General features: G+C 40.5%; 1 protein-coding gene across 2 annotated transcripts in view; it reads right to left on the bottom strand.

The window, feature by feature from the left end:
- The window catches only part of LOC120744678 (cytosolic phospholipase A2 gamma-like), a 15,207-nt gene continuing 1,356 nt past the window's right edge, over positions 1–13,851 (bottom strand). Inside the window, exons 3-14 of one of the 2 annotated variants that reach the window (XM_040049187.1) lie at positions 12,133–12,275; positions 11,251–11,440; positions 11,031–11,136; positions 10,816–10,956; positions 9,190–9,255; positions 8,950–9,090; positions 8,316–8,462; positions 8,131–8,214; positions 6,790–6,944; positions 5,609–5,780; positions 410–578; positions 1–129 (exon numbers count right to left, since the gene is read on the bottom strand). In XM_040049187.1, the coding sequence (XP_039905121.1) occupies positions 111–129; positions 410–578; positions 5,609–5,780; positions 6,790–6,944; positions 8,131–8,214; positions 8,316–8,462; positions 8,950–9,090; positions 9,190–9,255; positions 10,816–10,956; positions 11,031–11,136; positions 11,251–11,440; positions 12,133–12,275 (1,533 nt within the window). In that variant the 3' untranslated portion in view covers positions 1–110. The remainder of the gene's footprint in view (positions 130–409; positions 579–5,608; positions 5,781–6,789; positions 6,945–8,130; positions 8,215–8,315; positions 8,463–8,949; positions 9,091–9,189; positions 9,256–10,815; positions 10,957–11,030; positions 11,137–11,250; positions 11,441–12,132; positions 12,276–13,851) is intronic. The other variant, XM_040049188.1, reaches the window with a different exon arrangement.

Raw genomic sequence — 13,851 nt, forward strand, 5'->3', positions numbered from 1 at the left:
TACTTTAAATGATGATTTATATATGGGTTCTGTTTTCATGTAGCTTCAATATTATCATCAGTTGTATCATCATGAACCAAAGATTTACGCTGCCCGAACAAGAAACCGAGCTATGGTTCGCCAGCCTTCCTATAGAGGAGGAAAAAGGAGGGTGTGTTAGCTTTTCTGTAAGTCACACATTTATCCATTTTCCATCCACATCTTTCTGTAATACACAGATATGACTTTTTCTTAACTTCTGTTACAAATCAGCCTTCTCTACAGAGACATACAGTGACCTCATAGATGACGTGCTGAAAGATATGTGAGAATAGTGACCTACATTGACAGCAATGCAAGATTATGCCTATTTCTTTTACGTCTCACTCCGTCTCACTTGATACTTCGCCGCACTCGAAGCTATCCCTACCACTTATTATGTCGGCGGAGAGCAGCTTTGTTTATCTCCTTCAGCAGAGTTTCCTTGTTGTTCTTCACATTTTCTTTCGCCGTCTCCAACACAAACTTGATTTTCTCCTGGCTGAAGGGACGCTGGAAGGTGGAGAACTCATCCATCTTTGCTTTGAACTCCTCTGCATCTATTAAAAAAGCAGCAAAGTGCCTCAATCACCTATTCTGTTTATCACAATAAGCTTCCGTTTGCAGCACTATGTAGGTTCCTCATCCTTTTAGACCTTTTGGACCTCTTTGGCAACAAGAAATAGCAAATAAAGCTATATATTTTTTAGATATCTTTTTTTTTTTTTTTTTTTTTTTGCCTGTCCCGTTTGGCTCTTTTGCCATCAGAATTATTGTCTAAAGGCGAAGAAAGATGCCCAACGGATTTACTTTACCAAATAGACCATCCCAGCCTTGCCGTAATGGTCTATTTGATTCACCTTTTATTGTTTATTTTATTTTATTTTCACTTGATAAATACGGGACAGATTTGACTGGGGAAAAGAAAGGGGAGAAAGAAAGAGGGAAAGAAAAACAGCAGAGAAGAGGGACGGGGATAAAGGACAAAAAACAAAAACCAACAAAATAAGCAGACAAAAAATACATATATCAATCACCTGGATCACCTGCTGAGAAAGAAAAAAGAGAAAACAAGCAGTAGAAAAAAGAAAAGAGCAAAATAATAAACAACATCACGATGATCTATGTGAATATAACAGTAAATACTAAATATTAAACATTATTGTGCAGCACGTAAGATCGACAGCGCACAGTGTGCTTTAAGGTAGCAGCCAAAAAGGGTGTAGTTTGTGTGTGTGAGCACCCGTGTGTACACCTGTGAGCACGGACGCGCTTGTATTTAAAAGGTTCCTTCATGTAATGATCTGCTAGAGGGTGTGGGGGGGGCCACAGCCCCGTCCTCCAGGGCATGAAGCAGGTATGGAGGAGATCAAAACTCCAGACATCCAGAGGCCCCCAGAACACAAGAGACCAAGGAAGACCAACAGAGGGGCAGCCGCGCCACTGTCCCAGAAAGAGCCGAGGAGAGTCCCAGATGAGGGGTCACTCAGCAGCCGCGGAGCAGAAGCCGGGGGGGGTTGCAGTGACGTGCCCGTGAGCTCCGCCGGCAGCCAGCTGTGCCAGATTGACCGAGCCCCAGGCCAAGAGGCTGAGGGCACCCCACCCCTGAAGTGGCCCGAGCGAGTCCCAAGCTCCAGTCCCCGACAAGCAGCCACCAAGGAGTGAGCCGGTGTGTACCTGGATGCCCACCCCGGACACAAAGAACCACCAACGCACCGATGTCTGAGGGCGTCTGCCACTGGCAGGGGGAGTGATGGGGGGAGATAGGCCTCCATACCTTGGAGGGCCTGAGATGTCCCCAGAGAGGTGGCGCCTGACACCCAACCTGACATATAGACACAGACATACAGGCACACACAGATACAGACATCCATTCCCACCCTCATGCTCTCATATGCAATTACTCAACACTCACCCAACGTGGAGACAGACATAGAGAGAAACTGTACACACGATCACACTCCCCAAGCGTACTCTAAGCCCCAGGTCTAGGTACCCTTGCCCCTGGAGGGGGAAACTGCACCCAGACCCAGGTAGTGTTACCCTTTTCCCTGCGGTGGAGAGAAGCAGACCGCCCCGACTCCGCAGCAGCAGGGAGGCCCCACATTCCAGACCCCAGTTGGACAGCCAACTCCTCCTCCCAGACCCCCCCGCTCCAGCAGGCCGCAGAGAACAAGGGTGTGTGAAGACTCCAAACCTCCCTCCGCCCGCTTATATGTAGTGTTGATGCATGTGTGTTCTAAGGTGCATTTAAAACCCAGGAGGGCATGGAGCTACCTGCCAGAGAGCAGCATAGCCCCTCCTGATAGCCCTCAATGTCTACATGTATTTAAAATTGAGAGGTGGGCAACGACGCCAGGGGTGAGGTGTACACCCTGATGGTACTTTGGATTCCGTGTAGCGTGCCCACCCCCAAGGTCCTATATGTATGTGTTATGAGAGTGTGAGTAATGTGAATGTCTAAGTTGTGAGATAAAATTGATTGAGTCCCTCACTCTTCCTCACTCTTTCTCACCTCAGCCTCCCCCACCAGTTGAAGAGCCCCCCAGGTGGCTCGATGCACTGGCAGTCCCCTGCGTCAGGGCTGGGCCCCCATACACCCACCCGCCCACAACCCCGGCAACACACCAACCAGGACCCAAGCCCCCAAGGCCCAGCCAGGGCCCCAGCCCAGAGACGGAGCACCCCCAGAACCCCACACCCATCCAGGACCCACCCAGGGGCAGCCAGGCTACCAGGTCAGTAACCCACGTCCATCAGCACAGACCCTCCCCTAGTCCCACTGCACGCAGCCACGAGGAAACCGTCACCTAAGAGCCAACAGAGCCCTTAATAGGCCATGACCACAACCCCAGATTGAGCCCTCCAAGGAAGATGCTCCTAGGTATCCCCCCGACACCCTAAGCCTGTCCCTACCCCCACACCAATCACAACAGCGAAGGTGGGACCAAACTATGACCCCCCACCCCCACTAGGTGATGGAGCTGATCAAAGGAGCCCAGAGCAATTGATCTGATGTGGTGGCAGAGGCTGTATCAAGACTAATGTAATCTAATAGATAATTTCTATATTGGTTAGAATTAAGATTATTTTTATTTTTCCAGTTCATGAGGACTGTTTTCTTGGCTATGCATAGGGCAGTGAAAACCATATGGGCGATATTCTTTTCTGAAGTGACATTATCTAAGCTGCCCAACAAACACACTAAAGGGGAAGTTGGAATGTTACATTTCAGAAACTTTGATAAGTCTTCACATATCTCGCGCCAAAACTTCTGAACTGGTGGACAGAACCAAAGAGCGTGGATATAATTGTCCGGTGAATTGGTTTGGCAGTGTGAGCAGTTGTTGGTAGACGTAAAGCCCATCTTGAACATCCGATGACCTGCATAGTGCACTCTATGTAATATTTTGTATTGAATTAATTGAAGACTGGGATTTCTAATTAGATGAAAGGTTTTTAAGCAAATCTGAGACCAGAAGTTTAGGTCTATGTTAACTGATAAATCCGCTTCCCATTTTGCAATAGGAAGTGATATTGATTCATCTGTTTTAGAAAGCATTCTGTATATTTTGGATAGTAATTTGGGGGTTTAAAGAGTAAGAAATTGAACCACACTTGGTGGTGTTTGAAGTTCAACTTGACCCGGTTTAAATTTCTTTTTTACTATGGATTTAATTTGTTGATATTCTAAAAATCTTTTCTTGTTGATCCTATATTGTGTAACTAGTCCGTCAAATGAGATAAATTCTGTTCCTTCTAATATATGTTCTAAATATTTGATTCCTTTACCACTCCAATCTGGAAAGTTTATCATATTATTGTTTAGTAATATGTCAGGGTTGTTCCAGATAGGTGTACGTTTGCATGGGATTAATGAAGACGCCGTCAATGTTAGAAACTCCCACCATGCTGTCATAGAAGAGCTGATGCTGACGCTTTTGAAGCATTCATGTCGTTGGATGTTTGAGCTGATAAATGGTAGATCTGAAATCTCTAGATTATTGCAAAGTGCTTGTTCTACATCTAGCCAAGGTTCATCTAAGAGGGTATGTTTTAGCCATCCTGAGATAAACTGAAGCCTGTTGGCTAAGAAGTAGTGCTGAAAGTTAGGCAGTTCTAGTCCTCCTTTATCCTTGGTCTTTTGTAGTGTTTTTAAGCTTATACGTGGGGGTTTATTTTTCCAAAGGAATTTGGACATACATGAATCTAGAGATCTGAACCAATCTTGTGGCAGTTTAGTTGGGATCATTGAGAATAAATAATTTATTTTTGGTAAGACCGTCATTTTTATAGCAGCAACCCTTCCCATGAGTGATATGGGTAAACATTTTCATCTAGCCAGATCATCTTCTACCTTCTTTAAAAGTGGGATATGGTTTAATTTAGTTAGATCTGCAAGCTTGGGAGAAACATTAATACCTAAATATTTTATATTTCCCGATTGCAGTGGTGTAGAAGAGGAATTATGGAAGGAGGAATTAATCGGAAGGACTGTTCCATATTCTTACATTTTATGCCCTTAATTACTGAATTCTGTCTAATTGCTGCTGCTAGTGGTTCAATAAAAATTGCAAACAGTGAAGGGGAGAGTGGGCATCCCTGCCTGGTGCCCCTCAGGAGAGAGAAGCTGGAGGATGTCTGGTCATTTGTTCTAACACAAGCTGTTGGGGAATTATATAATATTTTTAACCAGTTAATGAAAGAGGATCCAAAACCAAATTTGTGTAAAGTTGCAAACAGAAATTTCCTGTTAACTCTGTCAAATGCTTTTTCTGCATCTAAAGAAAATATTGTAGTTTCAAGGTTTTTACTGTATGAGTAGTCTATCAAATTAAGTAATCTACGTGTATTTGTTGATGAGTGCCTACCTTTTATGAAACCACTTTGATATTTTTTATATATCTTTAAAAGATGTTTGAGCTGAGTAAATGTGCTGAGTAAAGGTGCTGAAAATGGTTTTATTTGTGTATGTTCAATGTGTTAGACTTGTACATAGTTGACCATATATGATCAAATAATGTTGAATCCTGGATATGGATTTGTAAGCAATGAAATTTGAAATAAGGGGGTAGGAACAAGAAAAGTGTAAACTTCATCCTACTCCTTTTCGAGCACACGCATTCTGTAGACAGATATATACATGAAAACTTGATGATTTTTAAGTTTTGTTTTTGTTTTGTTTTTTTGTTTTTTTCTGTTGTTATTTCAATTATGTTTGCATGTTCGAAATAAAATTATATCTATCTATCTAAATTATCAGTAAAATGAGATACAAACTGCTAACACAGTTGCTTACCTTGACCCAAAATAAAGGTTATAAAAGGTTTTTTTTTCCTTGAATTTATGACCAGCACCATTTCTGCTGTTCAGGAATTCTCCCTTAGAGTGTGGTGTGTCTGTCTATGTTTTTACAAGTGTTTGAAAATTGTTTAGTCTGTTCATTGTTTTTGTGTCTCTTTGTTGACAAGCTGCCATTTCAGTAATTCCTTTGTTCATGCTTAATACCTTTGGACACACCCTGACACCTTTTATTTTATGTCTGTAGCTCAGTTACAATGAAAACACAGCTGCACATTTGGAAACAGACCTTTGCAGTTCCGTCTGTTGAAGAGCGGCATGTAGATGATTGTGGGCTCCTTCTCTTTCCCCTCCAGCACATAGCAGTCCTTCGGCCAGTCTCTGTCCTCCAGAATCGTGTCATTTATCTCGGGGAAAGGCTTTTCCATCTCGGCCGCATAGTCTCGGGCAAGAGTCAGAGTCTGATCACAAAGCAGCAGTTGAACACAGTTTCAGACGCAGCACTAAGTACTATGTGGGCATCAAATAACACCCGAGGGATTGTGGCTGCTTTATTTTTTATCCCTCACCTTGAAACTTTCTAATAAGGCACACTTGAAACAGAATTTTGAAGTTTTAATTAGCGCCTTAATGGTTAACAAATTCTTTAAAGATTGTCAATAAGCTATTTCTCAGAACGAAAACAGTTCATTAGGACTTATCAAGAATTCTAATTGTCTACAAGGTCTCCCTCAGGTATTCCCATTACCCCACAGTCTATAGACATGCACATCAGATTAATTGGTGATTCTTAATTAATCAGTTAGCTGTAATTAGTTGTCCAACTCTTTGGTGATTTTTGAAAAATATTTTGCATCTCTTTTGCATTTGAGCATAGCTTCTTTCATCACTGCTTCCTCTGCCTTTCCATTCAGGCCACACTGTGGTGCAAATTGGTCTTAGATGAAAGTATGGCCCAGCCTTAGTTTAAGGCTGATACACTTTGAAGATGAAATATTTGGGAACTAAATCATTGGCAGTTGTTTCTTCACAGTAAACATATCAATTAACAATGCATTTATTAAAAGAGGATAATTTAGGAAATTTATGTCCAGGTTTTGGTTTGGATGCTTTGCGGTTGATAAATGGTGTTTGAACGGTTAAAAATTAAATAAAATTAAAAAATTAAAAAATAAATTGTTTTCCCGTAATAAATGAAAGCATCATATATAAACTGCATTTGTATTTACTCAGGTTATCTTTGCCTAATATTGACATTTATGTGATAATTTGAAATATTTATTAAGAAATCAGGAAAGGGGGCAAATATTTTTCCACGCGGCCTCGTTCCACATGGCTGTGCACAGTTATGGCTGTTCAGTAAAGGGCTGGTTGCAGTATATGCAGCACAACACAGTTTCAGGAGAATATAAATATTTGTATTAAACTATAAAAATGATAGATTAGTTACACACACACATCTTACAGTACCTCAAACATATTTCCAGCACTATACTCCGGGGCTATGATGAGGTCAATGTCTCTCTTGTCTCCTAGAAATGAAGGGTACGGTACGTTGATCACCAGTCCAGCATCTATGAGCTGGAGTATTTCGTTAGAGTAGAGGCAAGCTGGAACAGAGGACTCTGCCCAGAACCAGAGACAGAGAGAGAATCAGCTTTTCTTTCACTAGTTTTCTTCATTGCACTTGCAACCATTATGGATGTCACTGTGACCATTAACACTACAGGCTAACACAAAGCCGAGGGCTACAATCAATTTGAAATGACCAGTTAACCCAACTTCATGCATGTATTTGAACTGAAAAAAAAAAACATGTAAACTGAATTCTCAGTGAATTCAAACCCAGGGGTTTCTTCCTGTGATGCGACAGTGCTAGCAATCCATTTTCTTCTGCTTATCCAATTCAGAGTCCCTGGACACCTTCAGCTCTGTCAGCCCCACCTCCTGTCTTTTTGTTAGTGCCACTGTCTCCAACCCATACATCACTGCGACTCTCACCACCTTGTAGACCTTCCTTTTCATTCTTGTTTCTATCTCTGTGTCACAAATCACCACTGACACTCGTCTCCTCCCACTCCACTCTGCTAGCACATTCTTTTTCAGCTTGTCCTTCGTTGTTTTGTCGATTGATTCGTATGGCTGACCCCAGGTATTTATTTCACTACCTGTAATCATTGACTGAGCTTTAGATGTGTTTAACTGAATTTGGCTTGTCCAAACAGGCATTTGGGTTATCCAAGCTCCAGTGTACAGCTCTAACTACTTTTGTGAGGTGGTCATTCAGAGGTGGTCTGGGCTGCATACAGCCTCATTCATTTATTAGTAGGTATTCCAGCGTATCCTTGGTCACATTAAAGGACCACCTACTCAGCTGACATGTATGTCACTGGAAAAAGTGCAAAGTGGAAAGTGCAGTAGCTTCTGGACCAAGACAACCCATCAGACTAATTACAAATAAATAAATAAATAAATAAATAAAACCCCAAAGTGAGCAACGCTTTTTAAGGTTGGAGGGCTTGATGGGAATTCAGGGTAATAGGTTGGTCTTGGTAGCCTCTTGAGCTTTGTAGATGTAGATAGATGCAGGTTTACAAAAGTGGACAAGTCCCACTTTTGTAAACCTGAATCCTACACCCTACTCTGGGAGTAGATGAATCCTAATGTTTGAATTTCTAATCTTAAGTGTCACGTATGTCCAATAGGAATAGTATCACTAGTAGTCCTTTTTCACTTTGCCATGATTTTGTGTGAGAAATGACTCATTCGGTGGGAATGGGTCATAATTGTTGCTTAAATTGTCTGACTCACCTTGGTATTGGTAAAGGAAGTTTCCAGTTGTTCCCCACTTCCATTCAGCAATCAGGGGAATTACTTGGTTTATTAGGAAAGAAACTGGGAGAAATACATTGACATGAATAGAGTACAATAAAAACTGTCTTTTCCTCTCCAACACTGACAAGACTGTGTGCTTATCAGCTATACTGTACACTGACCGTCGGTTTTGAAAGCTCCATCATCCAAACTTTGGCTCCACGTCTCAACTGCTGCCAGCAGCTCCTGACTCCACTGGTTAAAAAGAGTTTTTCTTTCCTCCATACTCTCTGCCTCCACAGACTCAGTCTTGCTATGATTTACCTTGTCTGGGAAAGATAAGAGTCTAATAGGTACTGCGGCATTTTCAGATAGACATTTGCTGCATGATTACGCCATTACAAAGAAATGTCATAAATCTTTCACGTTCAGTTCTATTTTCCAACTTTTTTTGTGCGCCTGTTATATCAGTATGGCCACACACCATTATTCTTCAGTTCAACTTCCACAATTTGTTTATATCGTGGCTCACTACATCACAAGCGGGGGTAACGTCACCCTTAAGTCACTGTTTCTTGTAAGGTAAAAGACCCTACATCTTGAAGAGAAAGCGCCCAACAATCAGGGCCTGTGCCCCCACCAATGACAAGCACTTGGTGACAGTGGGAAGGAAAAACCGGCCATTTCATTCACGGCAAGAAAACTTCCCGGCACCGAACCAGGCTCAGGGAAGGGCGGCCATCTGCTGTGACTGGTTGGGGTTCTGCTCACATCTACCCAAGTAATATTCTTTAAGACATTCTTGGAAACATTTACCTTCTAGGATTTTCTGCAGCTTATCCAGGTACATCAGAGCAGTAGTGTCCTTAACAGTTATTCTGGTCAGAGCTATCACTTTATCAAGGATGATCCATACGAGCAGGTACTCCTTAGCAGCACTGTCCAAATGCCCAGACACTAAAACACACGGACACACACACACACACGCGCGCTGAGCAGGTTAACATGACACAGTCAACATACATGTAGCAGGTATGCTTTTCAAACTGTGATTACCATTCAGCCATTGAGGGACAAAGTCTCTGAGAGTCTCCTCATTAGCTATCGCACAGCCTAAAATACCTGTACAATGAGAAAATGATTTTAGATGTTTGTATTTTACACCAGACACTGAAAATCTTCTGTATTAATATTTAGGAATGAAACCTATTTCTTCCTACAGATGAGGAAACATCTACATTGACTCGTGCTTTACATTATATTCCTGGCAGTGGAAGTCGCGTACACCATTGTTCAGTGCAGGCTGCCTCTATGCAATCATACTTTAACAATTAGTTGGTTTCATAGTTCTTTTTTGGCTGGTTTCCTCTAATGTGTTTTTAGATGTATAAAAGAATGACAGTCACTCTCACAATATTTTACTAGTATTTGTCTCCAGACTGATTAACTGGAAAGTGCTGTTGAGTTTTCATGCAATAATTTTCAGAAGGATCTAAAGTTATCAGAGTAGTGAGAAAACTAGTCTGGGTCATTGTGGTTGCACTGAAATTAGAACGATATTTTGTTAGCAGCGGACTGTTGCTTGTCTTGCTTGTTTTGTTGGCTCTGACTGCTGCATTTGACACGGTGGATCACGATCTGCTGATCTCTCAACTAAAGCCTTGTTTGGTCCTTTTTGGCTTGGCACTTTCGTGCCTCAGGGATCTATTCTTGGGCCACTACTGTTTTCATCGTATCTCCTGCCATCGGGAACAATTTTTCCGAAAACACTTTAATTTCTGACGATTTGCCAGCTCTGTCTAGCTTTGAATCACTCTGATAGGTCTTCAGTTGGGCTCCTGCTTATTTGTCTTAGCATTAGTCATGGATGGCTCTAAATTTGTCATTATGTGCCATTAATTAAATAAAATTGCAAATAAATAATTTATTTATTAAATTTTTTAAATGAAATGAATCAGCATTTAATTAATTATGTAATGATATATTTATTTAATTCATTTTGTCACTCCTGGCTGTCCATATCCTGGCTCCATGCACTGGCTTCCAATTGAAATTAGGATCTATTTTTAAATCCTTTTACTGGTTTTAAATCTTTAAATGGTCTGGCGCCTGTATATTTTTCTGATCTTCTGCAGTCATAAGATCAGACAAATATACAGCAGCTTTTGTTCTCAGTTCCTAAATCATTTTCTGGGCTGTTCCTACTCTAAGTGCATGGGTAAATAGCATCAGAAAGATGTCTTCTCTTTGTTGGTTGGTTAATGGGCCACTAAATGAAACCACACCCCACTATCCTGAAGCTACAGTTTAGTTTTTCTGTATAAACCCTAACAAATAACAGCAAAGATGATAAATTAAAACAACTTACATTTTCACTCAAAGTCATGTGGCCTTGTACCCTCCTGTTTTTACATAACCTACAGCCCTGTGAAACTGTGATGTAACATTTGCAAGCATAAGAAGAATATATAGACTGCACAAAATTACACTGTACTGACTTGGCAACAATAGAAAGCACTGAGCCACCATGTTGCCCTTTGGATACTGACAGTTTTGGTGGTTCTTTTGGTGATTTAAAGTGGAAAAGCTTCATTGGATCTGTACTTGAAAGTAAAATCAGCTACATATTCTAGGCATCATCAAACCAATCTCATATTCCCTGTTCAGCCTGTAAACACTCACCCTGTAACTTGACCATGTCCATCTCTTTCTTTTTCTCCAGCAGCGTTCCATTTTGGAATTTGCTGCCCATGAAAGATGTTTCGATAAAGAGACCCAACTCTGTGAATCCGGCCTCGTGGGGGCTTATCTCAAACCATTTTCCTAAAAGATGCAACAGTGCATTATAAACCACTTAATAAGGGGCTAATCTAACATGTCTTTATGTATGTATGTACCTTCTATAGGCCCTTGAGTAAAGCAGTGCTTTTCAATAGCACAGTAGATGGGATAAGGGTTTGTGACATTCCTGTCGGCCTCATCTGAAAGACACCGTAGGTCCATCTGATGGAACACAAGAGATTTCACTGAAAGCCTTAGTCTGTATAGCAGAGAGAGAAATGAATTTCAAATGAGAATTATATGAACCATAGTTTGTCTTTGTGCTTGCACTGGTACCTGTTTCATAATTCCAGCTGAAGTTAAGACCCCCCAGATATCAGCAAGAGAGAAGTGCTCTTCTTTTGCTCTCTCACCCAACCAATCCACAGCTTGCTCAAGTTTAACACTTGGGGAATCAAACAGCCTGGACACTGCCGCATCCATGTTGGTGCTAAATTGTGAGTCATTGTACAAGGAGGCCATGGACCTAACAGATAAAGCAAGTCAGGCAGGTGTATAAGACAGAAGTCAATAGGAAAACAATTGTTGCAGATAAGGTGATTGCACCTTGTAGTGATCCCTTTGTTAATTTTTTTTCTTCTTGTCTTCTTTTTATGTTAGACTTGATAATGATGTGTCTACCTGTAAACCTGTAAATTTGTAAAAGGCTGTCCATGATTTAGTGTCTTGCTGTAATCAGTGATTTTACCAGAATAAAACACTATTATTTGTTCACTTTTTATATTTTCACGACTTTTTTCGCTGGTTTCTGTTGCATTTGCAGCCTGTTTCACAAGCACATGCTTGTGATTTGACAGTAAATAAATGATCCTGAATTGAACTGAGGATCTCTTTGCTCATTCTGAGCCAAAGAAATGAACCAATAAAACTAATCATACTAAAACTAATCCCTAACTGATACAAAAGGGGTGTTAGGTGCATGGAGGTGGTAATCACAAAATAATATAAAAGAAATATAAATCTTATTACGTCAAGCCAAAAGCTAATTAACATAAACAGAAAAACATCCCATATATCAATTAACATGCATGTATATGCACTGTATATATATATATATATACTGTATATATTGTTTCTACTTGGCTACTGTAATGACTATTTTATAATATATTCTGGTAAAGAAAGAATTATATTTAATGTTTGTGTCATTGTTTATACCATGTAGACCCTGAAACTCCTCCTAGGTAGAGCAGCGTGTCCAGCAGACCTTCCTTTTCCATTTGATGGAGGGAACCCACCAGACCCACAGCTGCTCGCTGACCCCCACCTGATGCCAACAGAGCAATGTGGGGAACTGAGTCCTGGATGAAAATATGAAGGAGAGATATTATTTGATAGCTGCACTGCAGTTTTTGGATGCAACAATTAATAACCCTTTCACATCTTTATAGTAAATCTGAAGCTACAGCCATCTGTCTGTAACTCAGTTTGTCATAAAATGTCCAAACAGGAAAACAGTTAGCAGTTCTCTGCTTAAAGCCAAAAAATCCCCTAATAGCATCTCTAATTAATGCCAACAAAACGATGTGGGGAACTGAATCCTGTTTTCTTCCTGTATACTGTTTCTTGTGTTTCTCTCTGTGTTTTACTCCTCTGACTTTCTCTCTTTACATACATTTTTGCCTTGATTGAGTTTGTTTGTGTCTAATTATCTCCCTGGTGTGTATATAGTGTTGTTGTCTTTTCACCCTTGAATTACTGTGCCTTATGGTGTTTTTTCCTGCTGATTTCTTGTTTTTAGCGTTCCATTTATCTAGCTGTCACTCTGCCTCAGTATTTTGTCTGCATGTGGGCCCACTTTATGGACTACTGCAATGTGGCATGTAAATTATATTCCTGACTCATTGTGCATTGAGATAAAAGATCAAGGCTTCAGGGGTGTCTGCTAGAAAAGCTTTCAAGAAATTTCGTTTTTCCTTTATGTTTTTGTTTGTTTGGTTTTGTTGGGTTTTTTCAGTTCTCTGTTATAGCTTGATTAGCTTGAAGTATGAAAACTACTTGGTCATATTTACCAAAACATCAATTGTTTTTTTAAAGCCCATATATAAACTACACCTTAAAGAACCTCTTTCCTCTGTTGTTGTTCTCCCTTTGAAGCCCATTTATAAAATACAACAAAAGGTACTGTACAAGACTGCCAGGAGAAGTCCACAAATCCAACAGAGAAGGAAACTAAAATAAATGCAAAGAAACAAATTGAAAAAAAAAATGCATGCTGAGAAAACAGCTTAAAAACACGTCCTAAAAAAGTGAATGACAGAACTATAAATATACTGACGACTATTAACACAGATGAAGATAATTACACAAAAAGGAAGTAAACACCACAAAAAGACATGCTAGAAAACCAGATATCAAATTAAAACGACTGAGAACAGAAACAGGAGGACACAACTAGGCCTAAACATGATAATAGTGCCCGCCAGACAGAAGGGCAAACAGACAGGGTGACACTAAGGGAGCTCAAACTATTACTGCTACTGCTTATAATAATTCATCAAGACATGAACAAAAACACAAGGTTAGAAAACCATAACAAATTGGATCCAAAACAACCAAAACAAATTGGATCCAAAGCTCCGCATCAAAACCCATAACAGTTTCTATACTTTGCAATGAAAACAAGAGGCTATTAACCAGTGATGTCCTGTCAGAGAAAGCAAAGCAAGCAGTACTTGCTCAAAAAATCTAAAAATGTACATCAGTTAAAACCAAAATAAATTAGTTTCTCTCTTTGTATCACTTTGCAAAAAGTGTTCTGTCCAGAAGCTTTCTCTCATCGTTGGCTCGTGTTAACTTTTCACTTACGTCCAAGTTATGTTAGCTTGACTGTAAGGCAGGCTTGAATCTTCCTGTCTCATATTCCCTCAGAATCTG

The sequence above is a fragment of the Simochromis diagramma genome, unplaced genomic scaffold (genome assembly GCF_900408965.1).
Source record: "Simochromis diagramma unplaced genomic scaffold, fSimDia1.1 OVJJ01000517.1, whole genome shotgun sequence".
In the NCBI taxonomy this organism is placed as follows: domain Eukaryota; kingdom Metazoa; phylum Chordata; class Actinopteri; order Cichliformes; family Cichlidae; genus Simochromis; species Simochromis diagramma.